The following is a 22,009-nucleotide window of genomic DNA, read 5'->3' as shown; positions in this document are numbered from 1 at the left end:
TAACAACACAGTTAGCACTTCTGCTACTCTGAGTTCTGCTGCTAAAGAAGCTAGTTTATTCCTCCAGGCTTATTTATTAGGAATATTACAACTAGAAAAAGCTTAAGACTAAAGAGAACTAGTAATATATATATATAAATACAGGGTGGAACAAAAGTCTGGGTGGATCAGGATACGTGTGTCTTGAAGTCTAAAAGCTCAGACTGAGGCCGCTGACTCTGCGGCTCTCTTGTAAGTGCTGAATCTTCGATGTTTCATGCAGTGATGATTTCCTCCTTTAGAGCAGAGATCGTTCTCTGATAGATGACTGACCTCAGATCAGCACAAAGGACAAACTGGAATAGTGTTAGATCTGGTTCTAGTTCCTCTTTCATTAGACTCAATGGCATCATGAAATACGCCGATCAGCCACAACATTACCGCCCAAAACATTTTGCTCAGTATTGTGTAGGCTCACCTTGTGACACTGGGCAGCTCTAGTCTCTCAGGGCGTGGCACCGCAGGTGTGCGATGGAGTCTGGCACCAGGACCTTGGCAGTGGACCCTTTGGGTGCTGTGGGACGGGGCCTCCGTGGAGCGGACGTGTTTGTTGCATGAGGCTCGATCGAACTGGGATCTGGGGAGTTCGGAGTTCGGGTCAGCAGTCCTGGGCTCTTTGCCTGCTGGGCCCCGGGTGTGGTGGGGTGTGGTGCAAGGCGTTCAGGCGTTCAGGTGCCTTTTTATCGTGGCCAGCGTTGAGTTTTTCAGTGATTTGTGCTGCATTTGTGTTTCTGTGGGATCTGATCACACGAGCTGGCCTTTGGTCCCCGCGGGCTTGGGTCATCCATGGGTGCTCATGATCCCATCACCAGTTTAAAGTTATTTACGTTACCTAGAGGTGGTGTTAGTGTAAGTATAAAAGAATATAAAAATTTATAAAGAAACAGCTCCTGTGGAGCCAGAAAAAAGAAAGAATAAGAGAAAAAGAGAAAGGAAAAAAGAAATCTTAGAGAATTGTGGATTTAAGGGGTGAAAACTATAATCTATTTTAATAGGAAAGTAAAATCCTAGAAAACAGTGGACGTAGAAAAAATCTCTGGGTCTATAGAAAGTATTAACACACACCTGGCTCTACATTTACATTTACATTTAGGCGCTCCTCGCCAGAACGACTTGCAAAAGTGCTAAAGTTTTCATCATTGGATAGATCCTTACACTGGGTTACTAACTAAGTACCATCAGTCACACGCTGTTTAAATTTTTTTGTTTAGTTTAGGTTGTTGTTGTTTTTGCTGGGGGGTGGCGGTTAACCCAAGTACTGAAGAAAGAGATATGTCTTAGGTCGTTGTTTAGAGATTGTCAGAGACTCAGCTGTACAGACATCTACAGGAAGTTCTGTGCCAGTGGAGAGAGTGGACAGGTTCAGATACCTCAGTGTTCACATCACGCAGGACCTGTCATGGTCCTGTCACATCAACACCGTGGTGAAAAAGGCCCGACAGCGTCTCTACCACCTCAGACGATTGAGAGACTTCAGACTGCCCTCTAAGGTGCTCAGGAATTTCTACTCCTGCACCATAGAGAGCATCCTGACGGGAAACATCACTTCCTGGTTTGGAAACAGCACCATGCAGGACAGACGAGCTCTACAGAGGGTGGTGAGATCAGCTGAGCGCATCATCCGCATCGAGCTCCCTGACCTGCACTCGATCTACAGCAAGCGGTGCTGGACCAAGGCCAGGAAGATGGTGAAGGACCTCAGCCATCCCAACAATGGACTGTTCTCTCTGTTGAGGTCAGGAAAGCGATTCCTCTCCCTGAAGGCCAACACAGAGAGACTGACGAGGAGCTTCTTCCCGCAGGCGATACGGTCTCTCAATCACACCACCATACAGGACTAATACAATCTAATAATACTCCCAACACTGACTGGACAATCATGGACACATTCATACACACTTGCAATACATATTTATATTTTCATTCTGGACCACGGCACACAACACTTTAATAAGTCACTTTTTATGCATATTTGCACAACCATTGCCACTTTCAAATTTTATATATATACTTTCTTCTTCTATATTTCTATATTTTGTAATATTTTTGTTATGCTCTTATTTGTACATTTTATTTTACTAGTTTAATTTATTATTTAGTATTTCTTTTTATTCATATTTATTCCTTACGTATAAGTTTAAAAAAAATTTGAATTTGATTTGATTTGAAGAGTTAAATAAGAACTAGAAACTAGAAAACCCCAGAGCGAAGGGAACAAAGCCCCAGTGGGAACTAGGGAACAATTAGAAACCTATAAACTAAGGAAAAGTGAAAATCTTTGTACGTAAGTGACCTTATACACTTATGAAATAAATGAACTCTAGCAATTTAAGGAAATTTTAAGTTAAAACCTTGTGGAATTAAGAGGAACTCAGGACATTTGGTGAACATGGGCGATCTAGTGGAGACCTTTATCAAGTTCTAAGTTCTAATGTTGAAAATGTCCAATAAACACTTATTAAAATGTGTGTTTGTGCATTAATTTAACATTCTAGGTTTAAGGTTATAAACTCTCCCTCTCTCATTATAGTGTCAGCCTCGTTTCCTCCCTGAATTAACTTTAATTAAATTCCTGATTAGACTGAATTAAACACTAAAGATACTCTCATGCCGACACACTCGACCTGTAAACATCATTAACACTATGAGGAAAGCTAGGAAATGTGTGTAACAATGAGCAACTGTATAATCTATATATTATTTATTATTATCTATTATAATCTATTTAGCTTAATCATCTCACACACACACACACACACACACACACACACTCGATGTGGGGCGGTGGTTTACACATTGTGAGATATTTCTTAACACGGCGTTCTGTGAGTGAAGATTAAGGGCAAAGATGGTTTATATTAAGTTTCTGTTGTGTGTGTGTGTGTGTGTGTGTGTGTGTGTGTGTGTGTGCATGTTTAAGTGTGTGTACAAAACCCAGTTCTAAACCTGATGTGACATGGTTTGAATATTTAATTGAATTACTCACAGTGTCGTGAGTAAACATGACACACACACACACACACACACACTCGAGCATGAACATGAAGCAGGTTTTGGAGCTCCTGTCCTCCTCAGATCCTGGAAACTGGGTTTTTAAGGTATTTAGCTAATTAGCTAGCTTTGTTGGTTGTGTGTATACATGAGTGTGATCGTGTGATAAAAAAAAACCACGCTGTGACCCCTGAAAATATCTGTTACAGCACTAACACTGGAGACTCCTTCCTTAAATGTTGATGGTAATAAACGTTCCCATCAAGAGCCCACCGGACGCAACCCTGTGAACGAGCTGTTACTCTAGAAACGCTCATCTATTAGAACTTAAATATAAAGTAATAAAACCAGAGTACATGCGTTACTCTTTATATAATTTCCGCCATTGTTCTGTCGCCATAAGGAAGTGGTTCAGAGGAGAATTTGTGATTTGTACAGTTTGTAGAGAATATGTAGATGTGGTCATCTTGAACAATGGAATCATCCACCGGTACTGGACTGAGATCTGAAGAGAGTGTCTCGGCCGGTGAGGAGGAGGAACACGCTTCACGGTCTCCTGCAGAATGGATTTTTCCGTCTTCATTCTTCAGCTCTAATGCAAACCCGATATCAGGTAAAAAAGGATGGGCTGACCGATACGTCAACGCACTCGCAGTCACCGCACTCCTGAATCCCAAATGAAGCCTTTTCCCACCAAAACACATTAGCTTGTTAAAAACTCAGAGATAAACGCAGGGACTAGGAACGCAGCGTGAATCTGAAATGCAGGAAGTGTGTGAGATATTTAGTGTGTCAGGTTAACACTCCTGCTGATGACACCATGACATTTCTCTCGGAAATCAATTTAAAATATTCATGTTAAGTCCCAGAGGAGAAAGTTTGACCGCCCATGCTGTACTGGCCCAGGAAATGGCTGGAGTCTCATCCAAAACTTGCTCTGATCTCACTGGCCCACTTTAATCTCTTTCTCTGGACACTTTGACTTCATGCCATTAAATGCCTACTGGAGTTTGGATGCAGTTGAATACTTTTAGCATATAAATATATTTAAATAATCTTTAGCTGTTTTTTTTTATTTTTCATGTTTTCATGATTTTAATATGATGGTACATAAATTACAGTAAGGTACACAGATTCAGAATCAAACACCAGCGTCCATAATTAAACACCATCACATACCAGTATTCACCTTCAGTAATAAACCTTTAGTGCTAAACTGTAAACATCTAACATGTTCAACACCTTCAGCATCAAACACTAACATTCACTTCAAGCACTAACATTAATCATCAAACATCATCAAACACCAACATGTACCCCTTAAAGACCATCATTTATTATCCACCACCATCATCAAACAACATTATTTTCCATCAAATATCAACATTTAGCATCAACCATTACCATCAAACACCATCATTCACCATCAAACACCAACATTTAACATCAAACATTATTATTAAACATCATCATTCACCATCCAACAACATTATTCACCATCAAACACCAACATTTAACATCAAACATTATTATTAAACATCATCATTCACCATCCAACAACATTATTCACCATCAAACATTGAACACCAACATTCAGCACTAACATTAATCATTAAACATTGTCAAACACCAATATTTACCCTCAAAGATCATTTACCGTCAACTATCACCATCACCAAACACCAAATCACCAATAAACACCAAACCTCACCAATAAACACTAAAACTCACCAATAAACACCAAACCTCACCAATAAACACCATCATAGACCATCAATTATCATCAACATACACCATCAAACATGACCATTAAGCCCCATCATTTAACATCAAACACCAACATTTACCATCAAAAACCACAATTCACCATCAAACATCATCAAACACCATCATTCGCCATAAGACACCAACATTTACCATCAAAAACCATAATTCACCAACAAACATCAACACTCAACAGCAAAAACCAAAATTGACCATCAAACATTAACAATAAACATCAACATTTATCATCAAACACCAAATGCACCATCTAACATCACTGTTATAATCAAACACCAGAAAAATATGGACACATTTATGTTATTAAAACTATATCTAAAGAAAAACTTTTAACCATCTTGGTTTTCTGCAACATTTCACTATATTTTAAGGATAAACAAACATTAAAACACACACACATATGTGCGCGCGCACACACACACACACACACACACACAGAGAGCTCAGCTGCCCCAAATGTGAAAAACTATTTAATGTTTAAACACCAGCGTGTGTTATGGAGGCACAGAACTGTCCTGAAAAACTGATGTGCTTCTGCTTTCTTCTGCATCTGATATTATAGTGTTTCTCTCGCTCTCTCTTTCTCTCTCTCTCTCTCTCTCGCTCTGTCTCTCTTACACAGCATTTCTTTTTTTCTCTCTCTGGTTTGTGTTTGTTTGTCCCTCTGACTGAGTTCCAGTGCGAATAAAGCCTCTTATAATTTGCATTACGGCTGCAGTGCTGGAGAACAGAGGGAGAGCATTAAAAGGCCAGAATCTGGATGTGCCAGCTGTGTGTGTGTGTGTGTGTGTGTGTGTGTGTGTGTGTGTGTGCGCTACTGGGTGGCCCTTGTACCCAGCCCAAACCTAGATCAGAGGAACTTGGCTGAGCTTCACACTTTTGGAGTGTGTGTGTGTGTGTGTGTGTTTAGCCCTTGGCAACTGGACCATGTCTAATCCATTGTTCATCATTAATGCCTCATGCACATCTTAGCCCTGTGCAGGCCAAGCACGCACACACACACACACACACACACACACACACACACACACACACCGTTTAGCTGCTAAGTGCTGTCCACATTAATTTGGTAATGCACCGAGGGAGACCGAGAGAATAAGTGAACTGAAGAAATGTGCTTTATACGCATGTTTAGTTGAGCAATATAAAACACTTACTGTATAATAATCAAGAAAACTCAACACCAGGCTTTATAGCTGCCCTGGTTTCACAGCACACACTCTATCTATCACACACTCCATCTATCAGAAAAACCTATTCTAAGTGTTTTTTTTCCACGTCCACATTGTTCTTTCCTGTTGTGTCTTGCAGGTTCTCTCTGTCCGTGTCTCTCTGTCTCTGACCACCCTGTATGTTGTGTCTGTCGAGCAATCTGGTGGTTTAGATGTAGATTGCAGGAAGAAGTTGTACGTCTGGCTTAGTCTGAGGAAGTGGTTAAGGCTCGCAGTGTCTACTGTTAACCAAAAGTCAGTTAGCAATTGAGCTTGATGAGCAAACTATGAGAATGTGTTCACTGTTGTTTAAAAATATTTATCTATTAACTTAAACATGTTTGAAATTAAAAACTTGCAGTAATGGGTTGGTTAACATTCACCACTAAAACATCAACATCCACATTTCAACCACCAACATTCACCATTAAACACCAACATTCACCATTAAACACCATCATTCACCATTAAACACCATCATTTACCACTAAAACATCAACATCCACCTTTCAACCACCAACATTTACCATTAAACACCAACATTCACTATTAAACACCAACATTCACCATTAAACACCAACATTCACCATTAAACACCAACATTCACCATTAAACACCATCATTCACTATTAAACACCAACACTCACCTTTCAACCACCAACATTCACCATTAAACACCATCATTCACCATTAAACACCATCATTCACCACTAAAACATCAACATCCACCTTTCAACCACCAACATTCACCATTAAACACCAACATTCACTATTAAACACCAACATTCACCATTAAACACCATCATTCACCATTAAACACCAACATTCACATTTCAACCACCAACATTCACCATTAAACACCATCATTCACCATTAAACACCAACACTCACATTTCAACCACCAACATTCACCATTAAACACCAACATTCACCATTAAACACCATCATTCACCATTAAACACCAACACTCACCTTTCAACCACCAACATTCACCATTAAACACCAACATTCACCATTATATGCAATACTTTACTGTCAAACACCAACATTCACTTTTTAAACACAACATTTACCATTAACAGAATAATTTACTATTAAATATCTTTCACTGTTGAAACACCCAAATTCACCATTAAACACCAACACTCACCATCAAATGACAACATCTATTGTTAAACAGCAACATTCGGCAGTAAACACCAACAACTCCCCATTAAAAACTTTCATGTACTATTGAAACACCAGCATTCACCATTAAATACCAACAATCACCATTAAAGACCAGTGTTGGTGTTTAATTTATTATTCAAACACCAACATTTACCATTACATTTAGGCATTTGGCAGACACTCTTATCCAGAGAGACTTACATTTTTATCTCATTACACATCTGAGCAGTTGAGGGTTAAGGGCCGCGCTCAAGGGCCCAACAGTGGCAACTTGGTGGTTGTGGGGTTTGAACCTGGGATCTTCCGAACCGTAGTCCAATGCCTTAACCACTGAGCTCATTCACTATTGAACATCATTCACCATTAAACACCAACACTCACTTTACTGTTAAACAGCAACATTCACCATTAAACCACCAAGGGGAGATCACAATCGATCATCTTCTCAGCTGAGCAGATGATGGGCTGCAGCCTTTAACCTTCCTGTTTCCTTGCTCCACTGTACCAGACAATGATGGATGATGTGATGATGGACTCTGCAGTGGCAGTGTAGAACTGGATCAACACTGACTTAGGGAGACCGAGCTTCTTCCCGTCTCTGTCTCAGATCAAACATGGTGAATATTGCTGTTTTAATGTTGAATATTGATGGTTTAATGTTAAATGTTGGGGTTTTAATGTGGATGTTGGTGTTTGACAGGAGATGTAATGGGTGGTGGTGTTTTAATGGTGGATTTTGAATTTTAACAAGTAAAGGTTGGTGAAGTTCATAGGAGATTTCTTTAAACATAAAATGTGCCTGTGCAAAAGTAATAAAATACTTATTTTTGGAAATATGCATTTTCTTTTCTTGAGGTACTGATACTGACACTGTCGCAGTTATCACATGTGATTTCCACCCCATTAAAACACCAGCCTTCACCATCCTGTACCAACATTGTCCATTTAAACACCAACATTGATAACGGTGATAACATTCTGAAAACATCACAAACGAAAAACAAAAGTATTGAAATTGTCCTTTAATGAGCTGCGTGCCCTACAAAGGGTTAAAACACCACCATTCACCATTAAATGCATTACATAATTGAAAAAGCCCAACAGTGGATGTTTTAACCGAGACAGACCTCCCTAAGTCAGTGTTGATCCAGTTCTACACTGCCACTGCAGAGTCCATCATGACATCATCCATCACTGTCTGGTACAGTGGTGCAAGAAAACAGGACGGTTAAAGGCTGCAGCCCATCATCTGCTCAGCTGAGAAGATCATTGGCTGTGTTCTCTCTCCATCGATCAGCTGCACTCTGCCCAATTACACCCTGGACACTCACTGTTCGAACTGCTTCGCTAAGGAAAAAGACTGAGAGCGGTAAAAGCCTCTGCCAGCAGACGCTTGAAGAACTTCCTTTTTAAATGCAGTTATTCTCCTAAATATTAGACTTGTACTGTATCTTCTGCTATAAGTGTTGGTATACCTTCCATTTAATCCCTGCAAAGGCAATTTTATATTTTAAAAACCATGTTATATCAATAAATGTGATTAGTACTTTTGGTACTTTTTTGTGGAACCACCATACACCATTAAAACATCATCAGACTTCACCAAGCACGTATTAAATACCAATAAACGAACACTGACCAACAGCACCGCCCTCCATCGCTAAGCCACGCTCACCCTCACCTCACTGGGGCTTATACTGAGAGGGGCGAGACATGTTCTGAAAATGTTCCAACAACAGGGACAGGGTTGACTTTCAAAGTCTCTCTCACACACACACACACACACACACACACACACCTGTCAGTTTATTCCTCACACACACCTCAGTGCAGAGGAAATGATCCAGTCACTAAGGAAACAGGACATCGTCTCCTTGTCAGTCAAACCCATTCATATTTATGAGTCTCAGAAACACATCTCGCTCAGGTAACTTCTCTTACACACACACACACACACACACACACACACATTATTTTTCCTCTTATTTTAATAGTCCACAGTGGACTGATGATGGTGTATGATGGTGTGGTTTGGGACACGCCCAAGAATGATGGTCCATGTTAGCGATGGGAAGTTTGAATTATTTCAGTAACTCAGTTTAAAATGAACGAATCTTTTTTTGAGTCATTTAGTTTATTTCATTCTTTTAATCAGAAATAAAATAAAATTTTACATTTTAAATAAACAGACCCCCGACACGTTTAGTCTATAGTTCCATTAATGAAGTTATTACAATGCAGATAAGGACATAATATAATAAACAGAATGAGCAGCTCACCTCTCACATCTTCTGGTCTGAGTCGTGCGTTTTTTTTTTAATCTATTGCACCACATGGCGTCTATGGAAGTCACGTGACTAAAGAACGAACGACTCGGATCGAAAGGACTCAAAGGTAACTCATTTCTGTTTCCTGTACGTATCCGACAGTGTTTTGCGATGCTTTGTGCATGCGCACCCAGTGGGAAATGAACGGATCACTCTCCGAGATACTCGTACTCACATTAAAGACTCGTTCAAAAAGAACGAATCGTCCATGAACGACCCATCACTAGTCTACAGTATGTCTGCAGTATTTAGTGAATAGGAAGTGTAGTTTGGGACACGCCCACAGTGGACTGATGATGATGATGATGTACATGTGAAACATTTGTGCTCTTAGACTGAGTTGTCTCCATGGTTACATTTAATTTGTCCACGATACAGGGATTTCTATAAATACAATATCTGTTTAGTGTGTTAGAGACGAAGGGAAGTCACAGCAAAGATGGAAGGAGGCAGAATAATCCAGAACTTGATAGGAAAGTTCTCTGAACTATTGGAACTGTTTAACACTGTGTGCTAACAGACACCAGAGGGGCTGAGGAACACACACTAATGAGTGCGATGCTGGACAGGAGCACGTTCTACTCTAGGTCTCATGGAAGAAGAATTCGAACATTACAAAATCGTTGGACTTTTATTAAGATGTGTTCACTTTGTCTTTCTTCTTCCAGCAGTTCTGTTAATACAATGTGTGTGTGTGTGTGTGTGTGTGTGTGTGTGTATGCATGTGTCTGTTTGTGTTTTGAGTTTTTTCTGAGCCAGAAAGTAAAAGAGAGGTTGAATTTTCACCTCTATTCGACCCCCACCTGATCCTTTAATCACAGAGTCTTTCTCCATCTCGCTCTCCTTCGCACACACATACAGTATACTGTACACACACACACACACACACACACACAAATCTCAGTCTTTTTCTCCCTCTGTAATTTTCTCCACATCTCCCTCGTTCCTTCTCCAAGTTTAGAATCAATTTGCAAAGTTGAAAGCGATGTCATTTAAACTCTCGCTCATTCCAGAGGCTTTGTAAAGGTTAATTAGCTGAAAAATCACATCATCCCGAGCTAATAAAAGACACGGCGCTGTCAGATGTCCGTCTCTCCGTGTGTGACTCGCTGATATCCCAAAACCAACAAGTCTCTTATAATCTGAAAAGGATTTCTGTATAGTTACATGTATTACATCTTTATCATTTGCTAATTGGGTTGTGAAAATTGTTAAAACTATTTGAACTGTGTGTATAAATGCATTTTAGAATAACAAAAATGTAAACTACAAAAATAAATAGGAAATGTTGAAAGAGAGTGAAAGCGTATGTGGTTTTTACACTGAAATATTTACTGTTATCAGAAAAGAGTTCTTACACTAATATTTACACTAAACACTAATATTAAGATTTACAACTTCTTTGTGAAAAGGGACTGTTAAAAGTGTTTGTTAAAATTGTTTATCAAATGTTTAGAATTATAGGTCCCAGTATTCTTCATAGTGAAAGTTAAATTAAAATATAAAACATAACTTAAAGAATATTTGGAAACTCCATGTACAAATTCCGAAAAAAAAAAAAAAAATTGTAATATAAAAAATAAAAATCTAAAAATTCATTGGAATGTGGAAATTCTGTTTTCAGTCATTAAGTGGGTAAAAAGTGTTAGTAATCTGACCGGATTTATTTACTATTAACTAATTACTATCTACTGAATAATCCAGTGCTGCGTCCTGTAATTAATCACAAGGTAAAGGCGCTGATGTGATTTCTGAAATGTTATGAATGGTGATGCAGCTACACCAGAACCTTACCCTCACTGTAATATGCTAACGATTGAGCTAGCATGCTACAAGCTATTTTAATCTTCACTGGCAGAAATGTTAGCAAGATTTTAAGATATAGCTGTGAGCATTTATGCAAACAATATTCAGTTAGTGTGAGTTAGTGTTAGTAAGGGCTGTGAGGAGTTCAAACGTGTGAAAATTCAGTTTGTTTTAATTATTTTTTTTTACATTCATGCTCTGTATACGTATGATGGGATGCTAACATCAACACCGCTTCTTTTCCTTCTTCAGATCACTGTAGCGGGCCTCTGGTCTCGGTTCTTCCTCCCACGTCGTTCCAGAGCTCATCCGTGTCCTCGGCGAGTCATGCTGGGTATTATGCTAAGCTAAACAGCAGAGATGGTGAGTCAGCAGATACAACACACACACACACACACACACACACTTGAATTATGGACTCAGACTATTTAACTTTTCCTTAATAGACTCAGTTTTTTTTAATAAACAGCTGAATGACCAACTTGTCCTTTCTGTTAAAACCTGATCTTTAATTCATTTCTTTTTCACGGCGTCTTTGACATGTGTGCTAAAAGTGTTACTAAGAAACAGGACGGTTTTGGTGTCTTTTCTCCATCCATTTAGTCAACATGACCATTCTATTGAGGGACATCGGATGGGGAAAATACATGGAAGGAAAGAATGTTGTTTTTTTCCATCAGATGTTCAAATGTGTATCCGGGTCGGTGTGAAGAGTCATTGCAGGAGAATTTCTACAATCTGTCGGTTTTTAAAAGAACTCGCTGTAAATAAATATTTAAAAAAATGAACAATTGCAGATCTGTTACAAGTGTATGCGAGGTTAGTAAATCCCCCCTCCTGCGTTATGACTGGTTACATCATCACTCTGGTCTGTGATGGGTTAGAGACAGGATTTAAATGTAATGTGTTTTTAGTGCAGTTTAGCCCTGAATATTTCATTATTACACTTTGGTGTCAGTGTCAGTCTGAAACACATTAAGCATCATTTTATGCTTTTTTTTTTTTTTTTTTTATAATTCAGTGATGACTATTTGGCTAGTTAAATTTGTTATGTACATCCCGATAGATCCCCCCTCCTGCGTTCTGATTGGGCGTTGGGTATAATAACCCCGTCTTATCTCTGCTCGGTCAGATACTGTATTACCTGTATGTAAAATGTGAACCGATCCCAAAGTGGGACTTAATTTGTATTGTTTTTAAATCTTTGTATGAGTGCAGTGTCTGAAACATGTTAACCAGTAATTTATAGTTAAATAAGTTTGTTATTTATAATGAGGATTATGTAACCGTTTGTCTAGTGAATGAAAAACAACTCGGAATTAAATTAGTCTTTTTATTTTTTTTTCTACACAATTCTTCATTTAAATGAGAATTTACACAGATTACACTTCACTGATTAGTGCTGGGATTTTTCTCTATCCTCTTATTTTCTAAATATTTTATTCTATGCTTTTTTCACACTCTCTCTCTCTCACACACACACACACACACACTCTCTCACACACACACATTCCACTATAGCTCTCTCCTGTATTTCCTTTTTTCCTCTCTCACTGCATTTTTGGCCTGTTTTTTTTTCTTCTGTTTCTTCAGGCAGTTCTTTCTTTTGTTTTTTTCATTTCACTATCATTCCTTCCCCTCTCTTTCTTTCTTTCTTTCTGAAACTGTAATGTTTTTTTTTATGGTAGATATAAATTCTAGCTTCATGTTTCTGTGGAATGTATGCGAGCATGATTTTCCCAGCACAGCACACGCGGGATTCCACCCTTAAAAATATGTTTATTATTTTATTTTTTTTATTTATTTACTTTTTTTTTTGTTGCATAAAGTAATTTCTTCAATCTAAAGTGTGTGTGTGTTTGTGTGTGTGTGTGTGTGTGTGTGTGGGTTAGGAGGCGGAGGCTGGAGCCCTGATCGTACGGACCGGCTGCGCTGGCTGCAGGTTGACCTGCGTGAGAGGATGGAGGTGATCGCCGTGGCGACGCAGGGGGCTTCAGGCAGCTCTGACTGGGTAACGGGATACACGCTGCTGTACAGTGACACAGGGAGAGACTGGAAACAGTACAGACACGAGGACTACGCTGGAGTGAGTCACTTCCTGCACCAGTGCATATAGACATGAAAACAAACAAACAGATATATAAATAGATGTAAAAAAAATGTTTAATTTAAATCACGTGATCAAATCATCCTGATCACCCCAACACAGTCCTAATCATTTTAAATAATCCTGATGAATTCAAATATTTAGAAAATCTTTAAGTAATTCTGATCACCCTAAACATTCCTGTCCATATAAACCGGTCCTTCGTGCCGTGTGAACATTGTGAACAGGATTGATGTTCAGTCCTGTGGCTACGCTGACGGGCGTCTCGGTCCCTGCGGAGGTCAAACCCTCACTCAGCAGTTCGGCTAGGTTTACTCCACCGCTTCTTCCCCTTTCTTTTGCTTTTGCTTTCTCCTTTCCCTCATCTTATTTTGACAACTCTGAAAATCGATCGGGGGTCGCTGGAGCCAGAGGTTGCTCTGCCTCCTCGTTCGGAGGAAAAACAAACGGGCTTCACCTTCTCTGGAATCGATACGAGACGTTTCAGGGTTTGATCACCGGCCGGCTCGTTCCCAGCGGTGCTGACACTCAGAGAGAGAGAGAGAGAGACAGAGACAGAGAGAGAGAGAGAGAGAGATTTGCTTTTGTCTGTACATTCGAGAGTATTTCAGATGAGACAGAGTGAGACAGATGATCTGACTGGATTTACTCGTCATAGTTAAAGCTCTGTCGTCTTTTTTTGTCTCTGCTGGAGACGTCGAGACACTAATTGCTTCAGCGGCGACACTTTCTCTGAAAAAAAGAAAAAAACTCTTTGAAGGTGTCGAGCTCTTAATTGGACTGGGACTGAAAAGCGCCAGGACATTTTTGGAGAGAGTAAAGAGCTTCTTAACTTCAATTAGCTCGGAGGATTTCCTCAGGCTACGCTAACAGCTAACAGCCAGCTCCTATGCTAGCATGCAGTCAGCCATGTAATGCTGTGGGGCAAGAGCTTCCTGTTGGCCGTGTGTGTGTGTGTGTGTGTGTGTGTGTGTTACTGTATATTTACAATGACACACACACATTTAGTGACACATTGTTTCAGTTTTTTTCTTGACATTTTCTTTTAAATGTGCAGCTAAACTGCAGAACGTCTGAGATTTAATGATAGAGCGACAATAAAAAGATGCACTGATGAAGAAATTATAATAATAATAATAATAATAATAAAATATTCTGGACTAAAAAAAGAACATTTCTTATGCTTAGCACTCTCTCGGGTGTTAGCTAGCATTTCAGAAGACTGTAGAAACTTAACAATGGTTAAATATGATCATTTTTTGGGTTTAGTGTTATAAAACTTATAAAATCAGCTTGGACAGTGGGGAGAGACACACGGAGATTCCAACGGGGGAAAAAAAATTAATCATCAGTAAAATTTGCCTGAAAATATGAAACTATTTTGGAATATGAAGAAAAACAAATCTGACTCTAATTTCTACCCAGACTTTGGGAATTATTGTGGCAGTAATAATTATAGTAGCTTTCGAGTAAGGTGGCAATTGTTCCCAGTTTTCCCAGTCAGTTGGTGATGTGGTTTACAATTCTCTCCTATTTGGATAATAAGAATAGTTGGAAATTGTTTTTCCCAGTTGGAAGGTGGGAATTGCAGTGATATCCAGTATGCATATGGAAGTGGGAATTACAGCTTCTACTAAATCAGAAGTGGTAAAGTAAAATATTCTCAATTTCGAGTGGGAATTAGATATTTTTGCCCCAGACAGGAGGAGGGAAGAATGTAGGAATTAATGTTGTAGTATTTTTCATGTCGCAAATAAAGAAAATGTATTTGTCACCTACACAATCATACACAGTGAAACGCAGACAGCAGCAGTACGGTGTGATCATGGAGTGTGAAACAGAATGATGATATTGTACATCTTTAAAGTGCAGTAGTGTAAAAGTAGTCCTTTTGTATGCAGACCTGTGCAAACGTTCAATGGTTGGTTTGGTGTGTGTGAAAGTGTGAAGGAAACATAACAAATCCAATCAGTTCTATGTAGAGTTCTGGTTGAGAGACCTTATAGCCTGCGGGAAGAAACTCCTCAGTCTCTCTGTGTCGGCTCTCAGGGAGTAGAAGCGCTTTCCTGACCGTAACAGAGAGAACAGTCCATTGTTGGGATGGCTGAGGTCCTTCATGATCTTCCTGGCCTTGGTCCAGCACCGCCTGCTGTAGATTGAGTGCAGGTCAGGGAGCTCGGTGCAGATGATGCGCTCGGCTGATCTCACAACCCTCTGTCGAGCTCGTCTGTTCTGCATGGTGCTGTTTCAGAACCAGGTTGTGATGTTTCCCATCAGGATGCTCTCTATGGTGGAGGAGTAGAAGTTCCTGAGCACCTTAGAGTGCAGTCTGAAGCCTCTCAAACATCTGAGGTGGTAGAGACGCTGCTGGGCCTTTTTCACCATGGTGTTAATCAAATTCACATTTTATTTGTCACATACACAGTCATACACAGTACGATATTTAGTGAAATGCTTATACGACCGCCAGTGACCTTAAATAAAAATAAAAAAAACAATTAACAAGAAATAAGAGATAAATAGAAAAGAAGCAAGAAATGAACAAATAGCTTAACTGTAAGAAGGTAGACCAAAACATAAAAATTTACAAAAATATATAAGAAATATAAAACCTATCTGTACAAGACAAAAATTTATTTAAACGCAAAAAAAAGTGGAATGTATAAAAAAATGAATAGAAAATGTCCAGAAGTGTTCAGAAGAACATTGTGTGTGCAAATGTGCAATATTTGTGCAAATGTTGCAATGTGTGTGCAAACGTGCTATGTCCTTGATGTCTCCAGTGTACTAAAGTTAATGTGACAGAACCATGACAGATCTTACGTGATGTGAACACCGAGGTATCAGAAGCTGTCCACTTTCTCCACAGGGCTCTCATTGATGACGGTGGTCTGGTAGTTCCTCTCCCGCTTTGTACTGAAGTCCACTCCTTTGTCTTGCTGATGTTCAGATTGCAAATCTGATGATTGTGGTGGAGTTGGTAGTAGCCACGCAGTTAAAGGTGTACAATGAGAACAGCAGAGTGCTCAGAACACAACCCTGGGGGGCTCCAGTGCTGAGAGTAAGGGAGATTGAGACATGTCTGCCCATCCTTACTGCCTGTGGTCTGCTAGTCAGGAAATCGGAGATCCACTGAGTCAGAGATGGGCTGAGACCCAGGTGCTCCAGCTTGTTGGTAATTGGGGAGGGAATTTTAGTATTAAATGCTGAACTGTTGACGACAAAGAGCTTTTTAACATAATTCCTAGAGTCCAGGTGGGTGAGTGATGTATGAAGGTGTGAAATGGCATCATCAGTTGAGCGGTTTGGACAGTATGCAAACGGTAGTAGATCCAGTGTGTCGGGTAGTGAACAGATGATGGAGTCTCTAACAAGCCATTCAAAGCACTTCATCACTACTGAGGTCAGGGTTACAGGGCCGTCATTGTTGAGGTAAGCAGGATGGGGTTTCTTTGAGACAGGAACAATGATGGACTCTAAGATGTCATCTGGTCCTCCTGCTTTCCTCATGTTCACTTTCCTAAAGGCTCTTCTCACATCTTGTTTGGAGATGGTGAACGCGTTTCCAGTGTTGGCATTCTCTTCTGTCTGCAGCTATTAGAATTAGCGGTAGCATAAGCATAGTTAGCTGCAACCTCAAAGCGAGCATAGAAGGTGTTCAGCATGTCTGCCAGAGACATGTCCGCCAGAGACACGTCCGTGTTCTTCATACCGGATGTTGGTGCTTTATAAACAGTTATTGACCTTAGTCCCTGCCACAGGCTCCTAGAGTCACTTCGTTGAAGCTGTGATTATAGTTTCCTCCTGTAGCACTGCTTCGTGTCCTTCACCACTTTCCGACTGACGACAACAAGATGCAAATTGTACAATGTCTCAATTTGAAATGTTTCTCTATTTCTTGCTATGCCATATCTCCCATCACACTACACCTCCTGTAAAGCCTGTTTTTTTGTTATCCTTTCTTTTTTTCACTTAGGTTTTCTCAGGAAACAGCGACGCAGATGGCATTGTCCATCACAGATTGCCGCACTCAGTACGGACGCGTTTCCTGCGCTTTCTTCCTGAGAACTGGAGCGCTGAGGGGTGGATCGGCCTGCGGGTGGAGGTGTACGGCTGCTCCTACAGTAAGTGCAGGATTTACACACCTGCAGCCTTCATACGACCTTAAACACACACACACACACACACACACACATCTCAAGGAAGAAAAAGTGAACAGATGAAACAGAGTTTTTATTCACTTCCACAATTTAAACCCGTACAGGACGAGTGTGATGTGAACTCATACACACCGGGGACGTTCTTCTTCCACTGCTTTAGGACGTAGACTGACACACATCCGGAAAACAAAAGGAAATCAATCGCTCATCTCCAGAGACCCGAATGATCCCGGTCATCTTCGAGCTGAATTATTTATCACAGTCTCCTTGCTTTGTTTACGTCCTCCATAGCAGCTCACCATTTCAAACACACACACACACACACACACACACACACACACAGAGTCAGCAATAAAGTACATTTCCAGTACAGGTGCAAATCTCTAAGAATTTAGAACGTGATTGTTAAAAACCATACCTCAGTTCAGTATTGAATCTGTTCGAAGGCGAGTTTTTAAGTTATTATTGTTTACAGTAACTATATTCATATTGCGACGCGTAGACGAGTGAACGTGTCCAACATGAAAGTGGCTCGCTTGTCTTATCGCTGACAACTGGTGCTAAATCTTGTACAAAATACAAAAACCCTACAAAATAATATGTAAACTCACTTTGCTTGGCTTTCCACTGATGCAAACAAGATTTCTTGCAAAATTTAAAAATAAGTTTTCTATTATTAGCAGCCTCTACGCTATCATCACAGCAGTTATCTGCTTTGCTAAATAAAGTGTATTTTATTAGCAATGAGAATGCTAGCTGGATTGTTGCACGCCAGCTGCTTCTCCATGTTAGCTTGACAAAAGTCTTTTTTTTTTTTACCAAACACTTGCTAGGTCTCTTCACGCCACTTGTTTCTAATAATCTTTAAATAATTTTTGGTGTATTTTATAAGCAGTTTGCGTGCTAGCTGGATCGTTGCATGCTAACTGATATTTTGTGACCTAACACCAATGTTGTTATTAGCAGTATTTACTTACTGTGTAACTTTTATAAACAAAGTACTATGAAGTAGTAAAAAGAAGTTTATCTTATTAGCAGTCTGCATGCAAGCTGTTTTTCTGTGCCCACATCCATATATTGTTATTAGCAGTCTCCATGCTAGCATGACTAATTTCCGACACTTGCTAGTACTCTATATGCTTAATTACAATCAACATGCTAGCTGTGCTGTTGCATGATGTTGTTGTTGACCTTTCGACTGTTCCCGGCAAGGGGTCGCCACAGCGGAATACCCAGTCCGCACTACACCTTGGCACAGGTTTTACGCCGGATGCCCTTCCTGACGCAACCCTCCCATTTTATCCGGGCTTGGGACCGGCACTGCATCTGGTGGCTAGGGTTTGGGCACTGGCTGGGAATCGAACCCGGGCCTTCCGCGTGGCAGGCGAAACACCTACCACTGAACCACCGGTGCCCCAGCCGTCCTAGCTTGTTATAGAAAACTTGATAGCACTATTTATGCTGGCTGTTTTCCTCTATTATTAAAATGTTTTATCCACTATTTGTTTTCTAGCTGCCTCGTCTTACTTCCTGGATCTCGGGCAAGCTAAGATTTATACATTCTTAAGTTAGCTTATCTTCATGCTAGCTGACTACCCATCCCACTCATACACACCCTTTTAATCTGGTTTATTAGCATTTTCTATTTATTTCTGTAAGCTAATTATAACTCAGTTTGTTAGCACAGCATGAGCAGGAAGCTAGGCGTGGTCTGTGGTCTGTGGTTTCCTGAAGATCTACTTCTAATTGATTCATATTAGCCACACACATGCTAGCCTTTTCCCCACAAGTGTATCATTAGCATCTTTAGGCTAAACTGTGTTTTGCTCGAGGTAATTTGTATTAGCAGTTAGCGCTTCTCATATTGCCCAAGTTTTTGGTATCCTGCTAGCTGAACCTGAGATGTATTTGTGGCGTGTGTGTGTGTGTGTGTGTGCTGATTTTGACCTCTGGCATGTGGCTACCAAGGATGAGGAGAAAGCGGCTGTAAGAAGCGCAGCTCAGTTTACCGCAAAGATTAAACACGATAAGCCACACAAGCAGACCACAGAGTGTGTGTGTGTGTGTGTGTGTGTGTGAGGGAGAGAGAGACTATTCAATAGTACGGCTGAGATTGTGGCTTGCTGGCTTTATCACACTAATAAATCAACACGAAGTGTATCTGTGGGTTTCTAATAAGTGAGGTTTAGAGAAACCTGTGTGTGTGTGTGTGTGTGTGTGTGTGTGTTACAGCCAGTAGGCATGTGTGTAAATAAAACAGGAGCATTTGTTGCTTTTAAACTGACCTGTGTGTGGGTGTGTGTCCATTGATTCCTGTTGAAGGTGTGGTCTGATGGTTTGTCAGGTCCTCCTCACATCATCAGCTTCTGCCTGCCTGCAGTGGCTGTAGTTCCTGCATACATGGAAGAACATCTCATCAGCATGGTTTCACCATCTCCTGTCATATTAAAGCTCTCATTAAATATCTACAGATGTGTCAGGAGGAAAAAAAAAATCATTGCTGGTGTCTCAGGTGAGAGTTTGCAGCCTAGCGTAGTTAACTCACGCCGCTAATCGAGTCTGAGAATGAAGCCGAGCATGTAACACCTAAACCACGCAGCTGATGGGATTGGACAACTACTATTGCTTATCATTAGAGAAAACGCTGGACAGGCCAGGTGTACAAGCGGAAACAAGAGACACGCCCAGTACAAGTGAAAAGGTGGACACGCCCACTACAAGTGAACAGGTGGACACACCCACTGTGAGGTGTAACTCATCACCTGCTGGTCATAAATAGATTTACTCAAGGTCAGTTACCCCAGGGAGATTCAGCCAGGAAATCTAATTGAGACATCTCTGAAGTGTGTGTGTGTGTGTGTGTGTGTGTGTGTGTGTGTGTGTGTGTGTGTGTGTTTATAATAAGTCACCCCAGCACACTGTTCAATTTACCCCACTGAGAATATTTACCCGATGCTGACACACACTGACTGATTTCTATTTTCAGTGTGTCTGTCAAGGCCGTCCTGTGTGTGTGTGTGTGCGTGTGTGTGTGTGTGTGTGTGTGTGTGTCTCCTCTAGAGGTGCAGATTGAATTTGGTCTGGAGTGGAGAAAAACAGAAAGTGACAGATCGTCCTCTTTCTCTCCCAGAGGAGTAAAGTGAAGCAGACAGACACGGTGCTGCTGTCTCGTTCTCCGTAGGGTTCTCTGTCCGGTTCTGCACAGACCTGAAACCTGTATGTAACCACAGCTATGAACTGTCTGATCCATTTAACAGATGGAATCTTGAGATGAGGATTTTTTTTATTTATTTTATCTCTGCTATCTAGCTGCAGAACCTGCCCATATCGTGCTGCTTTAATATCTTTTTAATACCTTTAGATTAGATTCTACTCCTCTGGCATCTTTAGATTTAGATTAGATTCTGATTTTATGGCATCTTCATGACAGTTATGGCATTTAAAGAAGCCCAGCGCAGATTATTCCGTGCTCTACAGCCCATTTTCTCTTGCTTCTGATTGATGTGTGTATCGACCTGGTTTTCTTGTTTCACGTCTATCATCTATCGCTTTGGATTTGTTTGACCTGGCCCTGACTGCTGCGCGGATTTTGACCCGCGCTTCGTCTTCCCGATTTCGTCACGTATGCTGCTCTTGGATTGATCGTCTCCTCTCCCTGCCTTTGATCACAGCTCTGCGCGGTACAGATGTTGCTTGCACTCATCACTGCTTCCGGATTTCGCAACGGCGAGACACTTGCAAAGGAACTGGCTCTGATCTGCGCGGCTGTATTTACCATCACAGACCTGTTCACCTTCTGGTTACCACCGCGTAATGGCATTCAGTGGAGATCGCTCACTTCAAAGTTCACTGCTGATTTCACTGCACTAAGGCATTGACTCAGTATCGACTCAGTATGGACTCACCTAACTCTTTCTGCGCGTTACTAAGAGCATTCAATCCATTACAGTTCCCTGTGTCATGATACAGGTACACCCTGCACAAAGTGACACTAAAACAGTCTGCTCTTGGGTCCTGCCCTGTTTCACGTCCCCTGAAAGCTTCTCTATCATCTTTATATTTAGATTTGATTTTGCTCCTCCAGCATCTTTATATGTAGATTAAATTCTGCTTCTATAGCATCTTTATACTTGGATTAGATGGTCCTGGTCCAGTTGCTTTTAAAGCATCTTTATATTTGAATTAGATTCTGCTTTTATAAAATCTTTATATTTAGATTAGAGTCTACTCCTCTAGTGTCTTTATATTTAGATCATATTCTGCTCCTTGAGCATCCTAATATTTGCTATAAGATTCTGCTCCTATAGCACATACAGTATGCTTGGAGTTGATGTATGCTTGGATTAGATTTAGCTTTTTTTTTGTTGCAGATTTAAGTTAGGATTAGATTCTGCTTTTTAAATAGCTTAATGCCTA

The 22,009-nt window shown here is 40.4% G+C and overlaps 1 protein-coding gene across 1 annotated transcript in view; it reads left to right on the top strand.

The window, feature by feature from the left end:
• The window catches only part of cntnap5b (contactin associated protein family member 5b), a 54,681-nt gene that overhangs the window by 5,508 nt on the left and 27,164 nt on the right, over positions 1–22,009 (top strand). Inside the window, exons 2-4 of the mRNA XM_053492695.1 lie at positions 11,579–11,689; positions 13,219–13,412; positions 17,410–17,557. Of these exons, the coding sequence (XP_053348670.1) occupies positions 11,579–11,689; positions 13,219–13,412; positions 17,410–17,557 (453 nt within the window). The remainder of the gene's footprint in view (positions 1–11,578; positions 11,690–13,218; positions 13,413–17,409; positions 17,558–22,009) is intronic.

The sequence above is a fragment of the Clarias gariepinus genome, chromosome 3 (assembly GCF_024256425.1).
Source record: "Clarias gariepinus isolate MV-2021 ecotype Netherlands chromosome 3, CGAR_prim_01v2, whole genome shotgun sequence".
NCBI classification, from domain to species: domain Eukaryota; kingdom Metazoa; phylum Chordata; class Actinopteri; order Siluriformes; family Clariidae; genus Clarias; species Clarias gariepinus.
This window is presented reverse-complemented; position numbering and strand designations above follow the sequence as displayed.